At 39.8% G+C, this 18,324-nt stretch overlaps 1 protein-coding gene across 3 annotated transcripts in view; it reads right to left on the reverse strand.

The window, feature by feature from the left end:
- tln2b (talin 2b) overlaps positions 1-18,324 on the reverse strand; it is a 218,981-nt gene that overhangs the window by 55,177 nt on the left and 145,480 nt on the right. For all 3 annotated transcript variants that reach the window (XM_060914863.1, XM_060914864.1, XM_060914862.1), the window contains 8 exons: positions 13,933-14,099; positions 10,617-10,745; positions 7,584-7,697; positions 7,341-7,454; positions 7,026-7,160; positions 5,427-5,555; positions 5,064-5,166; positions 401-609 (listed from right to left, as the gene is read on the reverse strand). In XM_060914863.1, the coding sequence (XP_060770846.1) occupies positions 401-609; positions 5,064-5,166; positions 5,427-5,555; positions 7,026-7,160; positions 7,341-7,454; positions 7,584-7,697; positions 10,617-10,745; positions 13,933-14,099 (1,100 nt within the window). The remainder of the gene's footprint in view (positions 1-400; positions 610-5,063; positions 5,167-5,426; positions 5,556-7,025; positions 7,161-7,340; positions 7,455-7,583; positions 7,698-10,616; positions 10,746-13,932; positions 14,100-18,324) is intronic.

The following is an 18,324-nucleotide window of genomic DNA, read 5'->3' on the forward strand; positions in this document are numbered from 1 at the left end:
CTCTGTGTCCTAAGGGGAAGAATCTAAAATGCTAATCAGACCCAGAACAGAGCGATTCATGTTTCTTAATTTATGCCACTGCCATATACATATGCCAAGCAATATGTTTATCTCCCAAAGGTGCCACAGCAAATCAGGAGAAAATGTTGCAGCATTTTGGACATTAGGCCTTAGAGCGCAGAGTCGATAATAGATAACAACTTGGTTAACAGGTCATAACTGCACTGAAGTAGGGCAATGGGCTACTTTCCAAATTCTCTTGAGAACTGGAAGAGTGTACATGAAAGAGAGAGAACATTACAGGGAGTGAGAGTGAAAGCAAGGCAGTGGAATGCAGGAAAAAAAAAAAAGCAAAGCAGTGCCAAGGCTAAAGTAGTGAAGACTGAGTATGCAGTTTGACCTGCGCTAGTCTCTGCTGGCTCTCGGCATCTCCAGGGCACACCAGGGCCTGCTGGGCCTCATGGATCAGCATGGTCGAGCCCTCCATTACATGACTGGCTGAATCCAACATGGCTGCTGCAGACTGCCTCTCCGCCGTGCAGGCAGCCACTCCGCGTGCAGCCTGAGCCAGAGTCCGCAGAGCCTGGGCCGTCTCTCTCGCGGCTACACCTGAACACACATGCATAAATTCCATCATTATACTTAATTACACTCCAATGTTCTACCACTATCCCAGAACACTCAAGACACATCAATTCATACTAACAGTATTTTTCAATTCCTTACTAATACGGTCTCAATTCACATAATGCCTTTCAATATATACCCAAACGAGAGCAGAAACACAAACCACACTCAATGGGTTCTTTACTAATTCAAAGCTTCCTAATTTCCTAAAAATCATTCCCTAATCAGCTTCCTATCAAACACTTTTAGTGCTCACCACATTAGCTTCATTAAGGGACAGGTTAAAGTGGAACCGCTGTCCTTTCGTCATCCAGAAGACAGAAAAGGCTGATCAGGAACACTGGCAAACTGCATCAAACTGCATTATTCAGGCAAGTAGCCCCAGACTGCTGATGCCATGTTAAATGTAGTGAAAATAAGATTAATGAGAAAGGGGAGCTGCAGTGCACTGTAGTGCAAGGGCTACAGTGACGGTGCAAACAGGGGAGAGGACGAGAGACTGAGACGAGACATCACGCCCTTGAAAAGGGTGAAAATTCACCACGCTGAACAAGAAAGCACCAACAGATGCTTCACAGTCAGCGAGATACTCCAAAAAAAAAAAAAAAAAAGAGCAGCATTTAAACATTAAAATGTATTTTATACACTGTCAATACAAAAAAAAATTAAACTACGAAGAACAATGGTTTAACCCTCAAACCAAATGGAACATTTAGAAAGTCTTGTTTGATGTACTCTGGGTCCCTGCAAATGGGTGTAGTTTTGAAAACCAGCTGGGACCCTATATGCCTATGCCATTCTCTATTCCTGTGTTGATAAGAAATAGAAAACGTAGAGCACATTTAACCCAGGGGGTAAACCAATCTAATCTCCTTCCTGTTTTAAAATAATATCAGAGTGCACAAGCAGATATTACTTCTAGACTTTCTGTAAAGCTAGCTCTTCTGAACGTTAGATCATTTTTAAACAAATCATTTTTAATTAATGATCTTATCTGCAAACACAATCTTGATTTTTTGCTTCTAACTGAAACTTGGCTGGATCAAGCAAATAGTGCTACCACCCTTATTGAAGCAGCTCCCCCAAATTTTAATTTTTTGAATGTTACCCGACAAGGGAAAGGTGGAGGGATCGCAAATATATTCAAAGTCTCTTTTCAATGTAAACAATCCTCACTTGGTGATTTTACATCCTTTGAACACTTATGTGCACTTGTTACCTGCTCTCCTAACATATTATTATTAACTATTTATAGGCCTCCGAAACATTCAGCCAAAGTCTTTCTTGAAGAGTTTGGTGAACTGTTGTCAGTCATTTGCTTAGAGTTTGATTGTCTTATTATATCTGGGGATTTTAACTTGCATGTAGATAATCCTGAAAACACTTATGCCAAAGAACTACTTGCACTTATTGACAACTTCAACCTAGTACAACATGTACAGAGGCCGACCCACTCTCGTGGTCACACCCTTGACCTCGTCATCACAAAGGGTCTTACTGTTTCTACTACTGTTGTTGACCTGGCCTTATCTGATCATTTTTGTGTTTTCACTGATGTTTCTATGTCTCCTCACATTCAGAACAGCTCAACGACTATGGGTAGGAGAGTCATAAAAGACAACACATGTGCTCTCTTTGAGCAAGCTCTCTCTCAGAACTCAACCAAAATGTCAGACTCTGTAGATGATTTACTGGAAATTTTTAATTTAAATATGACCCAAATTATGGATGATATTGCTCCATTCAAAATCAAAAGAGTCAATGATAAGCAGAAAGCACCATGGAAGCAGTACCCGGCTGTTAAACTGCTAAAGAGAGAATGTAGAAAGACTGAAAGAAAATGGCGCAAATCTAAACTTCACATCCATTATCAAATCCATAAAGAGATGCTTTGTAATTATAATTATGAAATTCGTAAAGCAAGACAGTCTTTCTTCTCCAATATCATAAACAGGAATATAAACAATGCCCGTGTGCTATTTTCAACAGTAGAGAAGCTAACTAATCTCCCACCACAATTAGCACCTGAACTTCTCTCAGTTAATAAATGCAATGAGTTTGCATCCCTCTTCAAAGGTAAAATTGATAAAATACGGCAGAATATTCCTCATAATATATCTCAGCTGCAAAAAATTGAAAAACTGCAATCACCAATGACACAAATAGATAACTTCAACACAATGTCAGAATTTTGTTTAATTGATTATGAGACTCTTGAAAAAACTGTACAAAATCTCAGTTCCTCAACATCTGAATTGGATATTCTGCCCACCAACTTTTTTAAGTCTGTTCTTCATCTTATAATTACAGACGTGCTTCAAATTATAAATACATCCCTAGAGACTGGCGTTGTTCCTGTGTCCCTGAAAAAAGCCGTTGTAAAGCCCCTACTTAAAAAAAATAATCTGGATCCTTCAGTATTAAATAACTACAGGCCAATAGCAAATCTACCATTCATCGGGAAAATCCTTGAAAAAATTGTCTTCAATCAATTAACTGCCTTCTTGATATCAAACAGCTGTTTTGATAATTTTCAGTCAGGTTTTCGTGCCAATCATAGCACTGAAACAGCGCTGATTAAAGTTATAAATGACATACGTCTTAATACTGATGCAGGCAAAACATCGGTCCTGGTGTTACTGGACCTCAGTGCAGCTTTTGATACTGTTGATCACAACATACTGCTATATCGACTTGAACACTGGGTTGGGTTGACTGGTAAAGTTATCAATTGGTTAAATTCATACTTAAAAGATAGAAGCTTTTTTGTTACCATGGGAAATTGTTCCTCAACGTCAATGTCCTTGACCTGTGGTGTCCCCCAGGGGTCGATTCTTGGACCATTACTTTTCAACCTTTATATGCTCCCACTTGGGCAAATTATCAATAACAATTCAATTTTGTATCACTGCTATGCAGATGACACCCAAATTTATTTTGCTTTATCACCTAATGATTATGCCCCCCTTGAATGTCTTTACCAGTGTATCGATCAAATTAAAAACTGAATGTCACAAAATTTTCTTCAGCTGAACACAGATAAAACAGAAGTAATTCTATTTGGAAAAAAAGATGAAAGACTCAGGATTACCAGTATTCTTGACACAAAAGGGATTAAAACTAAAGAAATGGTTAAAAATCTTGGTGTTTTCATTGACAGCGAGCTAAACTTTGACAGTCACATGAAAGCAATCACTAAAACGGCATTCTATCACCTAAAAAACATTTCCAAACTAAGAGGACTTGTGTCAAAAAATGATCTGGAAAAACTGATACATGCCTTCATCTCTAGTAGGGTTGATTACTGCAATGGCCTTTTCACAGGCCTGCCAAAAAAGACCATCAAACGACTTCAGCTGGTTCAAAATGCAGCAGCTAGGGTTCTCACACGAACAAAAAGAACAGAGCACATTACCCCAATTCTAAGGTCCCTTCACTGGCTTCCAGTAAGCTACAGAATTGACTTTAAAGCATTGCTGCTGGTGTACAAATCTCTAAATGGTACAGGGCCCAATTACCTCTCTGATATGTTGCAGCGGCCTAACCCAATCAGATCTACCAGATCGCAGCAGAAAAATTTACTATTAAAACCTGTTGTTAAAACAAAGTGTGGTGAAGCAGCTTTTAGTTACTATGCAGTACAGCTATGGAACCAACTGCCAGAGGACATCAAAAATGCTCCTGCTGTTGGCAGCTTCAAATCTAGGTTAAAGACCAAGCTGTTCTCAGATGCTTTCTGTTAAATAATTAATATTGTCTTCCTTACATGTTTTTATAATCTGTACTTTTACAGTTTCTGCAGGTTTCAAATTTTACTTAACTTTTATTCTATTTTATTCTGCTGGGTTTTTTTTCTCCCCCTATTTGAACTCCTACTTCATTTTATTTTTTTTATTTCTACTATTGTTTAATTCTTATTATATTTTTCCCATTTATTTTATGTAATTTTATTCTCTATTGTTTACTGTTTTGCTTTTACTTCTGTAAAGCACATTGAACTGCCACTGTGTATGAAATGTGCTATATAAATAAACTTGCCTTGCCTTAACATCTGTAAAGAAAATTATTCATGCCCTGTCCCAGTAAATTAGATTATGGCAAGTTTCAATGTATTTACAGTGCCTAATTTTGTCTTGTTCCATTGCACAGAGACTGAATTGTTTATATTAGTTTATCTGTAACATTTATTTTCTTAATTATCAGCAATATGAACAACATTTAGAGAACACAAACCCTTTCAGACACTTGTGGATTACCGTAATAGCATGTGTGCCTGCTGTTATAGAGATATAAAAACTAACCTCTTGTTTATTTTATATTCACAATGATCATGGTCACCGGAGCATAAGCTCTGAAACTTTTTTTTTTTTTGTAAAGATAATTTTAGTATAAATTTTTAGAAAACAAAAGGCTTCCAGACATATGGGCTGACATACCAGTGTAGTGCTGATTTCCCTGTGCAGCACAGGTAAGCAGCTGCGCCATGGAGGAGCCCACAGCCTTGGAGGTGCTCCCCAGGTCCTGAGCACATTTCTCCAGCTACACAAGACAAAAAAAAAAAAACCTTTACATGGAGGCACTGCATGTAGCCTACACAGCTGTAGGGTATGGTCAAAATGATTTATTCTCTCGTGCACACACAGACAGACACATGTGTACTTCTCTCTCTCTCTCTCTCTCTCTCTCTCTCACACACACACACACACACACACACACACACACACACACAGTAGACGGACAAAAAAAGAGAAGCAGACACAAAGATGGACTTGTATACACACACAGACACAAACACACACCGATTCTCCAGGTAGCGGTTTGAGTTGTCCATCAAGTGCAGCCATCTTGGCATCTTGGAGTTCATTCTTCAAGGTCTGGACAGTGCTGAGAGCTGAATCTATCTCCAGAGGCCCACAAGCTTCATGAGCCTAAAATCAAGAGAAACATTCATAAAGCAACTCCTACCACAGAGTGTAACAGAGCTGGGTACAAGGCCATATTATAAACAGGAAATACCACAATAAAAGGACATTATCCTCATTTTATAGCAATGATTTTAAAGATCAAAATAACAATTAATTCCATTCACGGGTAACTATGCAAAGACGATATAGATTTCTTTCACGGAAGTTAGCTGCTTTAGAAAGATTTGTACGTTTACAGCTGGCTATGGGAGTTCTGGAGCATATGGAGAGTTTACAATGGGCAATATTTTTTCAAGATTTATTTCTGCAGCATCAGTGTTCTAGCACGATGTGTTTGGAACAGGGCAGGTGTTCAAAAGACAAATGTATCGGTGTTAAATAAACCAAGTAACAGGTATTCCACGAAACCGAGTCGTACATGAGCTGACAGCCGACGAAGCACGGAGCACTGAATTGGCTACAAGCTATGCACGATGAAATTGAGTGGAATAATTGTTTTATTCTCTCCACATTCACTGGATTTTGAGAAACAAAGCTTTTTTTTTTTTGCCAATTCAATAAATTAAAACTTTCCTACAAAACCTTCTTAAAAACCTATCAATGGCTGCTTGAACTGACTTTTGTTTTTTTTTTTTGTAGAAAGTGCAGTCTTTGTTGTGCTGAGGTATAGATTAGCTTTAGACATTTAATTAATTCTTCCTTGGACATTTCAGTTATGTAGTTTTCAAACTTCTTTGAGCTTTTGAACCAGTCTTAAAAAAATTTTTTTAATGCTTAAAGATGAAGAATGTAAACAAGCCGGCAAAATGACCGTAGCAATTTGTGAAAAATACAAAAAGATATGTTCTTACCATCAAATACTTCCATTCCATATTTCGTCGTTGTTGGCTTTTTTTTTTCCTTTGTATTCACCGGGGTCTTGTTTTCGAGTAGAGTTTTTATTTTGTCCTCGGTTGGTTCAGGACCAGGCTCCGCCATTTTGTTTTTCTCTACTCACAGTATACATATGAGCTGATAGCCTAGTAGTAGAGTAGCCAATCAGAGCATGCGATTGCTCATATCCAGTGAATGTGGATAGAGTAATAACGCATTTTTCCCTCCGCATATTCCACTTCTCTGATGCATTCATTAAATTCTTAGCACATATTCTGCTATGGCGCCTCAGTCAAAGTATGTGAATACATGTGCTAATTTTAATGAGAACTTTCAGCAACCCAGAAAATAATAACGATGACTTAATTAATGTCCTGTGTTATTATAGGAAGCTGCAGCATGACAGTAATTAGCCTAGAAAATCCACTGGCCTGAAACATTTGTGTCAAAAATTTTGTAATCATGTGAACTCAGGCAGCGCCTTTATAATTTGGTTAATTAGTGTTGATTTGTTCCTAGTCAGATAGGAGAGCACCTTAAAATATCTTTTTGCAATCCCAGGTGAATGGATGTAAGGGACGTGAGAAAAATGGTCCTAACCTTCTGCGCAGCTGTCCGGAGCTCTGCCAGGCAGGTGGCCAGGTTCTTGGCGCATTGTCCCAGTTGCATAGCTGCTGCCTGATCCGTTACTGTTGGGACAGCTGATTTTGCTGAAGTAACCATTTTACCGCCCGGCTTTGTGAGAAAACAAACCAAAACAAAAAGTGTGCCTCAATACTTAAAGTTGTGCAAATGCTAAAGCAGCAAAGACAAGTTCATCTTTAGCACCTTCATGCTTGTTTGAGATTAAAAAAAAAAAAAATGACAAGTGTGATTAGAATAGGTGAATGAGTAGCTCTGGGGTTTGATCTGCACCTGTAGAAAGCTCTGACTGGCGATGATGAGGGCCAGCTGGGCGCTCAGGTCCTCCGGCTGGGCCTGGCTACTTCTCATGCCCTGCACCAGCTGAGGGATGTGATCTGCTACGGCCTTCAGAAATGCACACCACCACACACATCAGATTAAATATTCCAGAAATAATGAGTTAGTTAAAGTAATGAATGCAAATAATGAAGACACTGTGGGTAATGAATGGAGTGAAATTCATTGCCACAATACCTTACAGCTGTGCACTAGCTGCTGCTGGGACGCAGTGTTCTTGTTGGAGACAGCAGCATTCTGAGCAGCTGCGATGGTCTGGGTAGCTGCTGCTGCAGCCTGCTTGGCAGCAATCTAATCAAAATAAATAAAACATTACCCATTAATACGACAGCTCAGCTGAAACAGAGGAAATACATGCATAAGCTTGTGGACACAAGTGAATCCTATTTGGTGTTACATAACATCTTCCTATGGAACCAACTGTATTTTAGAGTTTTACAGCACCAAACTCTTCTCAATACACAAAATGACACGCATGTGCGCACGCGCGCGCGCACACACTTTGAGCTGCCCATCCTTTATTCTGTGACAACTGCTGCATTCAACCACTTTCTTTTAATACGTGGATCACTCTTTTGATTCGCATATTCAAACGCTCCTAAAACACACAGCCTTGCATGCATGCGGAGGTAAATAAATACAGATATTCATGAGGAGTTTTTGAAGCCACAGCCAATTGCAGGAAGCCCGGATATTCCACATTCTGTAGGAAGACAGATGGAGGGCGAAAAGAGGCCATCAGAACAATGCCATATTTGTTGTCAATGAAAAAGCAAATTGGCAGATCCCTCCGGAGAACAGAAGTCCCAGAAGGGATACAAAACACATTTTTTACTAGAAATATGCAGTTAAATAACCCACTCTGATAGCAACGCTTGAGACTGGAGATTAGAGCAGTGTCAGCAAGAGAGTTAAAAATGGGGTTGAGGAAAACAAGCAGAAAACATTGGGTAATGTTTTAAAACTTCATTATTATATTTTGATGTAAATTTTCGGAAAGAGTGCCAACTATTCTAAAAGGCACTGTATATAGGAGGTGCACTGTATACTTCAGGTGTGCACTGAAAAAAAAGAAAAAAAAGGGGTGGGGGGTTGCTTTCTTGCAAGTGGTTAGATATGCTTGTGCAATGCGGAAATGTTACTAGATACCTTGAATTTCCCTCTGGGATTAATAAAGCAAGTAAGAAAGATCGATCGATCTATCTACCTATCCATCCATCCATCCTGGGACAAAGAAAAGTCATGATCATTATCATAAAGTGCTTATACGAGGCTTACTAGAGACATGTACTTTACTGCCTTATCATCGGGAACTGCATATCCTGGTCAGGGTCTATTTTCACAAATAGAACAAACTACGTTTGTGAGAAAATATCACAACCACATACAAGCAATATTAATGGTGGGATCAGGAAGGATTCTTCAGCATTTCTCAGGGGGGTGGAAGGAATGAGATTATAAACACAGTTGCATGTACCTCTAATGGCAATATTTCTGGCATAGCGTATGCTTTATTTATAGGACAGGTCAGCTCCATGTTAATCGTGTAAATTATAAACACATTCTGCCCTGCACTTTTACTGGCCAAAGAGACCACAGCCGCGCCCTTTTGTACTTTATTGACTCAAAAGACTGAGATTTGTGAATTTACAGGCCAAATTTCACATATAAAAGTCATCATAAAGCAAAAGTATTTACTGCTGGGAACAAATGAATGTCTTCCATATCCTTTCCCCTTCAGTGAACTGGGTTTTCCACCAAGTGATTTTTTTTTTGTGTGTGCGCGCATAATCTGACCACCGTTTCGGATTATGTACATATTTATTTCTATCCACGTTCACTGGATATGAGCAACCATGCACCCTGATTGCCTACTCTACTACTAGGATAATCAGCTCATATACCGTGGGTGGAAAAAAACAAAAATGGCGGAGCGTGTTGCTGAACCAACCAAGGATGAAATAAAACCTCTACTCAAACAAAGCCTCAAATTATCAAGTATTTAAAAGAAACTGAAACAGCTAAAATAATAGTTGTCGTCCCCCCTCCCCAAATATCTCTTGTTCTGCACTCCAGCCCAGTTGGTGGCAGTAATGCACTTTTAAGTTGGTTTGCCAACCACCAAAAAACCCTAAAGAAGAAAACCCAAAAAAATACAAAAGCAACAAAATATGGAATAAAAGTACTTGATGGTAAGAACGTCTATCCATCCATCCATTATCTGTAACTGCTTATCCTGTGCAGTGTCACAGGCAAGCTGGAGCCTATCCCAGCTGACTATGGGCAAGAGGCAGGGTACACCCTGGACAAGTCGCCAGGTCATCACAGGGCTGACACAGAGACAAACAACCATTCACACACTCATTCACACCTACGGTCAATTTAGAGCCACCAATTAGCCTAACCTGCATGTCTTTGGACTGTGGGGGAAACCGGAGCACCCGGAGGAAACCCACGCAGACACGGGGAGAACACGCAGAACGAGAACAAACTCCACACAGAAAGGCCACTGGGCTTGAACCCAGAACCTTCTTGCTGCGAGGCGACGGTGCCAACCACTACACCACCGTGCTGCCTCGTAAGAACGCATCTTTTTTTTATTTTTCAAGAATTATCGCATTTTTCACAAATTGCTACTGTCATTTCACCGGTTTGTTTACATTCTGAACAGAAATAAGTTTTTAATTTATCAAATTGGCAGAAAAATAAAAACGCTCCGTTTCTCAAAATCCAGTGAATGTGGATATAATAAAACAGTTATTCCACTCAATCTTGTCATACTTGGCTTATAGGCAAGTCTGCTTTGTCTGCTACCAGCTCATGCACAACTTGATTTCATGGAATAACGGATAGAGATTTATTATTTTTTTATAAAGGTTTTCAAGTGTCAATCATAAAGGAGGCTAAACCATAGATATCAGCACTTTTGGTTCATGTCTCAAATTCCTTGGAAAAATAGTATTGATCCAAATTCAAAAGGATTCTCTATAGTTCTAATTATAGCTCTCCAATTCTCTATAGTTTCCATCTCAGGCCTCATTCCTTCCTTAATTAACCACTGCCATAACAGTAACAAATGTTATTGGTGTACCCTGCTGTCTGAAGGTCAAAACAGCTCCAGGCTGGTGAAAATAGCTGCAGTGTAAGAGGTAGTGAGAGAAAGCAGGAGCACTGAGTGAAGTTGACAGTCGTGCTTTGTGTCTCTCTCACCTCCAGTCTGTTGAGCAGCTTCTTTTTAATGGCGTTCTGAGCCGCAGCGTTGGTGGCCACTCGCAGGCCCTCCGCAGCTTCTCTCAGCCTCTGCTGCTGCTCCTCGTTCTCTGGGTGAGCCGCAGCCCCCTGAGGCAGTTCAAATATATTTGTCACACATTCTGCTGGAGTACACAATGTTCTGGGAGTACATCAACTTCCAGTGGAGCAGTACGGTCATTAAATGATTGTGTTAGATGCTTAGTGAGAAGTTGTTCTGAAATGACAATGCAAACAAATACAAATATAGACTCTCCCTATCCCCCTACAGTGTAGTGTCCCTTCCAAAACCACATGCACAAAGCACATGTTGAACCGATAGGGAACATGATTGGCATGCAAGTAGAAGCACCTTTTTGTACCAATAGTATGGTGGTTATCCGCATCATTTGTTTATCCTCCACTGAGCTTATAATTGGCTGAGGAAAACCATGTACACAATGAAGGTTTGACATTTTCTACTGTAACATACCAATCAAAAGTTTGGACACCCCTACTCATTCATAGGTTTTTCTGTATTCTATTTTCTACATTGTAGAACAATACTGAAGACATCAAAACTATGAAATAACACATGGAACGTGTATGGAATTATATGGTAAACAAAAAAAAAAAATTTAAACTAAATCTAAATAGGTTTCATATTTTAGATCCTTCACAGTAGGCACTGTTTACCATGACGCTTTGCACACTATTGGCATTATCTTAACTAGCTTCATGAGGGAGTCACCTGGAATGCTTTTTAATTAATAGGTGTGCCTTGTCAAAAGTTAATTAGTGCAATTTCCTACCTTCTTAATGCGTGAGATCAAACAGTAAACAATAAATAATAAAAATACAGTAAATAGTCCTATTCCCCAACTGTAATAATCCATATTATGTCAAGAACCGCTCAACTAAGTAAAGAGAAACGACATCCATCATTACTTTAAGACATGACATGTCTTTTAATTAATAAAAATAAAGAAAAACCACTGAATTAGGAGGAGTGTCCAAACTTTTGACTGGTACTGTATATACTAGTGCATCTCAAAAAATTTGAATATTGTGAAAAAGTTCAATATTTTCCATCAGTTATTTAAGAAAGTGAAAATGTTATATATTATAGACTCATTACACATAAACTAAAATGTTTCAGGCATTTTTCTATTTTAATTTTAATCAGTATGGCATACAGTACAAAAACACAAAAAAAACCCCATCTCAAAATATTAGAATATTTCATTTCGAGTTTGAGTAAAACAGTATGAACACAGTGTATCTCTCGGTCTAGTTCAGTACACACAACCACAATCATGGGGAAGACTGCTGACTTGACTGTTGTCCAGAAGATGATCACTGATGCCCTCCACAAGGAGGGTAAGCCACAAAAGGTCATTGCTGAAAAGGGTGGCTGGAAAAGGTGCACAAGCAACAGGGATGGCCACAGTCTTGAGAGGATTGTCAAGAAAAGTTGATTCAAGAACTTGGGAGAGCTTCACAAGGAGTGGACTGAGGCTGGTGTCAGTGTATCAAGACCCATCACGAACAGACATCTTCAAGAAAGGGGATACAACTTTAGCATTCCTAATATCAAGCTACTCCTGAGCCAGAGACAATGTCAGAAGTGTCTTATCTGGGCTAAGGAGAGAAAGAAATTGACTGTTGCTCAGTGGTCCAAAGTCCTCTTTTTAGATGAAAGTACATTTTACATTTAATTTGGAAATCACGGTTCTAGAGTCTGGAGGAAGACTGGAGAGGCACAGAATCCAAGGTGTTTGAAGCCCAGTGTAAAGCTTCCACAGTCTGTGATGATTTGGGGTGCCATGTCATCTGCTGGTGTTGGTCCACTGTATTTTATCAAGTCCAAAGTCAACACAGCCATCTACCAGATGATTTTAGAGCACTTCATGTTTCCATCCGCTGACGAGCTTTTTGGAGATGCTGATTTCCTTTTCCAGCAGGACTTAGCACCTACCCACAGTGCCAAAACTACTACCAAATGGTTTGCTGACCATGATATTGCTGTGTTTGATTGGCCAGCCAACTTGCCTGACCTGAACCCCATAGAGAATCTATGGGGTATTGTCAAGAGGAAGATAAGAAACACCCGACCCAAAAATACAGATATGCTGAAGGCCACTATCAAAGCAACCTGGGCTTCAATAACACCTCAGCAGTGCCACAGACTGATCACCTCCATGCCACACCGCATTGATACAGTAATTCATGGTAAAGGAGCCCCAACCAAGTATTGAGTGTATGAATGAATATACTTTTCAGAAATTGGACATTTCTGTATTGTAAATCCTTTTTTGATTGATCTTGGGGAATATTCTAATAATTTGAGATACTGGATTTCTGATTTTCATGAGCTATAAGCCATAATCATCAAAATTAAAACAAAAAAGGCTTTAAATATTTCACTTTACATGTAATGAATACAGAATATATGAAAGTTTACCTTTTTGAATTAAATTATGAAAAAAAAAGGAACTTTTTCATGGTATTCTAATTTTTTGAGATGCACTAGTATAGTTCAGAAATCTACAGGCTTTCCTGAACTAAAATGTGTTTTTCTTTTGCACGCATCTCAAATCAGGAGTAACAGCATTTTAAAGTCTGGTTATGCAAAAGTGAAAAGGGCTGCATTTAAAAGATTTCATTTCAACTCCGGCACAAAAGCATTGCTTAGATTTTGAAAGTCTGCATTAGCTGTATGTCTATTTTGCTACACCATGTGTGCTACATCTAGCTAGCAAGGTTTTAGCCATAATTAGGAAGGCTGACAGTTTGTGCAACTATATTTGTTAAAAAGATTGTTAAATATTACCACAAATGTTCTGACTTAATACCACTAACTTCACCTTTAAATGGAAGAATGATAGAATTCTTAGATTCTATAATATTAAATTCTCTCTCTCTCTCTCTCTGCAACTAAGCAGATTTTATTGTTACCCAGGAAACTGCATGCCAGAAGTTGATATCTTCTAGATAGCCATCAGAGATCAAAAGGTCAAGATTTTGTCAGTTTATATATACAGTAAGTCAATACCTTTCTGCTTGCTTTTATTATTTTATTTATAAAGGCAAGAGACGCTCAGAATTTCATGTATCCCTGATCTGATAAATTAATCAACAAGAACAGAATACAAGAACAGATTTTTCTTTATGTGAATACAGGAAGTGTGTAATCCCCCATTCACCTGCACATCCTCCACCAATCTGGAATCAAATGATAATTGGTTAAAAGATTGGCATTATGTATTCTTTGTGACAAGCAAGTATAAATTTCCACCTTTGCAGCTTCCACCATTCTAGCCGTGGCATCGGCCAACAGTTTGGCTGCTGCCAGGAGCTTCTTGGAGTTATCCACATCCACCTCGGCTTCAGCATCGGAACGCATGGCATTCACCAGGTCTGATGTGGCCTGGGCCAACACGCGAGCCTGCCTCACCATCTCTCCTTAAAGTGAACACACACATTCCACAATATGCAAGTTGATGGTATACTTCCTTATTTTTCATGCCATAATTGCCCACACATTTCAGCATCTTTCCACTGCCAACATTTTTGAACCTGAACAGGAAAATGCAAGCCTTAGTTCTCATTCCTTTGATGTGTAGGAATGTGATTTTGTCAAAGCAGTTCTCTATTTTGAATCAAAGCCGCAAGAGCGAGGCTTGAACTAAAGCTGGCAGGTGACCTAATGTACACCATCGATTCAGGAACATTTTACACTCCAACCACTCGTCACCTATATATGCTGCAGACACCTACATAGATCCAGAAATAAAATCACAGATACTGCTAATCAAAGAAAGGATGTATGTATGCGTGCGTGCGCGTTCCTGTATGGTGTTGGGAACCTCAGCAAACCTGGATATGAAATGGGGTACATTAAAGCCATAGTTCTAAGATCTGTAATTTTTTTTTGTCTTTAAATTTGTTGTCATTTCTCTTTATTTTTCTACTGCAGCATCCCGAAAAGGTGCAAACTAAAGATTTATTTGTATACTATAGCTTGTAATTGACAAAGCTCTTGAAAGTTATAATGCTACATATAAATGGCATCTGTGATCTAATGAGTATTTAGAAATACGACCCTAAATCAGAAAAAGGGTGGGAAAGCACGGTGAAATTGAAACTGAAAATGATTTGTAAATAATCTTTGACCTGTACTGCACTCAAAACAATACAGCACATTATTTGATGTTTTACCTCACGTTTTTTTTCCCTCTGTAAACACATTTCAGTGTTGATGCTTGCAACACATTTCATAAAAAAAAGTTGGGACAGTAAAGCATTTACCACTTTATAAGACGTGTAAGTTACCTTTGCCAAGGGCACCGACAACCTCATACCATGACAGACTCTGGCTTTTGGACTTGTTGCTGGTAAAAGTCTGGACAGTCCTTTTCATCTTTGGTCCAGAGCACACAGCATCCATATCTTCATAAAAAAACAAAAAAAACCCTGGAATACTGATTCGTCTGACCACAATACCCATTTCCACTGTGTGATGGTCCATCCCAGATGCCTTCGAGGCCAGAGAAGTTGATGGCACTTCCAGACACAGTTAACATAAGGTTTCCTTATTGCACAGTAAAGTTTTAACTGGTATTTGTGGGTTTAGCTTTGCATTATAGAGCTTGGCAAAAGGTTTGGTAAAGTAATCCCGAGCTCATGTGGTTATATCAGGTATACCGGTAGATGAATGACTGTTCTTGATGCAGTGCTGTCTGAGGGATCATCATCATATCTTGTCGCTCCAACTCTGGATCCAACGACGGGCTGTCTTGTTGGCCTCCCGGAGATTGCCGTCTGAGCAGGGCGGACCAAGTTTGCAGTTATGTAGAAGGTGCTGTATGGTTTGGGGGTCTTCCCCACAGGGACAGGCTGCACTTGTAGATTTACCCCATCTCAGCATGTTGTCACCAGTCCTAGCTACCTTGCATCTGGCTCTGTTGAGCATGACCCTCCTCGGTAGGTCTGCTCCGGGGGGGGGGGGGGGGGGGAGTAATGACTCATTGTTTGAGTCATTCTCCTTCCACCTCTCCATCTTGAAGGTTTTTGGTGGTACTACACCTAGGCCTTGAACAGTCATGAAGCTGTGACGCGATCTCAGCCATCGGGGGACCTCCTGATGTCCATATAGTGGGTGTCTGGGGTCGTTCAGTTGCTTGTCACGCTCCATTCTCACTTGAGCTTCTCGGCGTATACCAGGTGGGCAAATACTTGATAGTTTGTACAGTGCTGGCAAGGGAGTAGCTTTCAGGGTACCTGTGATGGTGCGAGAGGCTCTGTTGAGCTCTATGTCGATCTTGGAAGCATGGGCTGACCTCTCCCATACTGCAACGCAGTACTAAGCTGTTGAATAGCACAGCGCCAGCACAGACTGCTTGAGGGTGTTGGGGTCTGTACCCCATCTGGAGGTGGCAAGATTGTCAAGAAGGTTGTTGCAGGTGGATACTTTCCTCCGGAGCTTAGCAACATGCTCTTTGAAGGACAAGGTCCTATCGAGGGTGACACCAAGGTACACTGGGTAGGGTGTGTTCTCTAGTTCTTTCCCTTCCCACATGATTCCAAGTTTCCTAGATGCAGCTCAGTTGTTTAGGTGGAAGGTGCAGACCTGGGTCTTGCCTGGGTTAGTGTTCAGGATATGGTTATCCTGGGTTAGTGGTTTATCCTTTGCTCTATTCAGAAGCACTAGGTTCCTTTCCAAAGCCCATTCCTCTACAAGCTCGCCATCCTTGTTGGTGTTGCTGTATCCCCAGTTGGTACTGTGGCTGTTGAAGTCCCCGATGACCAGGTGCACTCTGTCATCGGTCAGGAGGTCTTGGGGCCACTTGAACGAGATAGGGGGCAACTTATAAACAGATGTAATGGTTATCTTATCAGTCTTAACTCTGAGTATTTCCAAACCATCAGCAGAGTGGTCAGAGCAGTTCTTTACGATTGTCTTGTCTCGTACATAAATGGCGCTTCCGTGGACACTGCTGCCATGAAATATCACAAGGTGCATGCCCGGGATCTTTGGAGGTGTGGTTGTTTTGTGTGTCTCTTGGAGACAAAGTACATTGGTATCCAATTGGGTGAGCAAGTCTTTCTTTGCCACAGACAGTCCTTCTGCATTGAAACTTGTTACCTTGAACTTCATCTTCGGGGCCAAGGGTTTATCCTTTTACCACTGCTGAAGGATGTAGGGGGTTTGAGCGAGGTGTAGCAATTGGTCTCCGTGAACGAATTAACAGGGGCACCACGTGAAGGTTTGCTACTTGCCCCGTGAAGGTTTGCTACTTGCCCCTGAGGGATCAGAGATCACAGGTGTTCTGCTTAGGCTTGTGCCCTTGCCCTTTGCGCACCGAAATTCCTACAGATTCCTTGAATCGTTTAATATTATGCACCATAGAGGGTGAAGTATCCAAATCCCTTCATATCTTTCTTTGAGGAACACTGTTTTTAAACATTTCAATTATTTTCCCTCACACTTTTCTTGACAAACTGCTGATCCTTAGCCCATCTTTGCTCCTCAAAAGACTAGGCCTTTCCTGGATACTGATTTTGTACCTAATCATGATTACAATCACCTGTTGACATCACCTGTTTCAAATCGCATCATTTGTTTTACCTCATTACTCGACTTAAATTTCCCCCGTCCCAGTTTTTTTTTTTTTAATGTGTTGCAGGCCTGAAATGCAGGAATGGATGGATATTAACAAATGAAATGAAGTTGACCAGACAAAACATTAAATATCTTGGGTTCATACTATCTGCAATGAAATACAAGTCCAAGTAAAAATCACTGCTTTCTTTTTTTATTTGCATTTTCCATCCCATCCCAACGTTTTCTGATCCAAGTTTGTAATTAAAAAAAAAAACAACAACACACCAATAAATAGCTAAAATATTATTGTATACATTTAGACAATGAAAAAATAGTTGGATTATGTTCGCAAATAAATGTAAAATAACAAAAAATGTGAAATCTTATAACTGAGGGGGCCTGTGAATCCCCCAATAAATAAATAAATAGAAAACCACTGCTTTAAATACTAAACTTCAAAACCATGCAGAAGTGCTCAGCTGGTTGGACACAGTTTTACAATAATTGTTTGACTGGAATACCAGTGACCAGACTGAGTTTGACTTGAGGATTCATGGCATGTGTTTTCGCTTATTGTTTCAAAGCAAGCTGACTTGATTGAGACCAGATCTGGAGCTGTGTAGTGGTTTTACATGTCCAACAACCCCACAAGTATGAAGTAGGCTGGATGTTGCTCAGCTTTATGCCTTATGGCCATACCATAATAAATAGCTTAGAGTCAGAACACAGCTTCACATTAGAGCATGTCCTGAGGTCAGGTAATAGAAACCACAACCTGAAAACCTCCAGTATCTTACAGAGATGAAATAGATTCAAAGCACACCAAGAATGTCAATAGCACTGAAGGCTTGAACAAAACTAGATAAGACTTAATGATCGATTAGAAGTATCTACTTTATCCTCATTCGTATTCATTATTCATCGGTCGGTACTAATATCACCATTTAAGACAGTTGGCGTATGAAAGAGACGTGACGATGCCTTTAAATGCAGGAACTCTGTCTTTATATCCGAAATGGTTGTAGAATAAATTAAACTTGCACGTGCATCAGGAAACGTGTCTTTTTGTACATTATAAGAAAA

This window comes from Neoarius graeffei, chromosome 2 (assembly GCF_027579695.1).
Source record: "Neoarius graeffei isolate fNeoGra1 chromosome 2, fNeoGra1.pri, whole genome shotgun sequence".
Classification (NCBI taxonomy): Eukaryota; Metazoa; Chordata; class Actinopteri; order Siluriformes; family Ariidae; genus Neoarius; species Neoarius graeffei.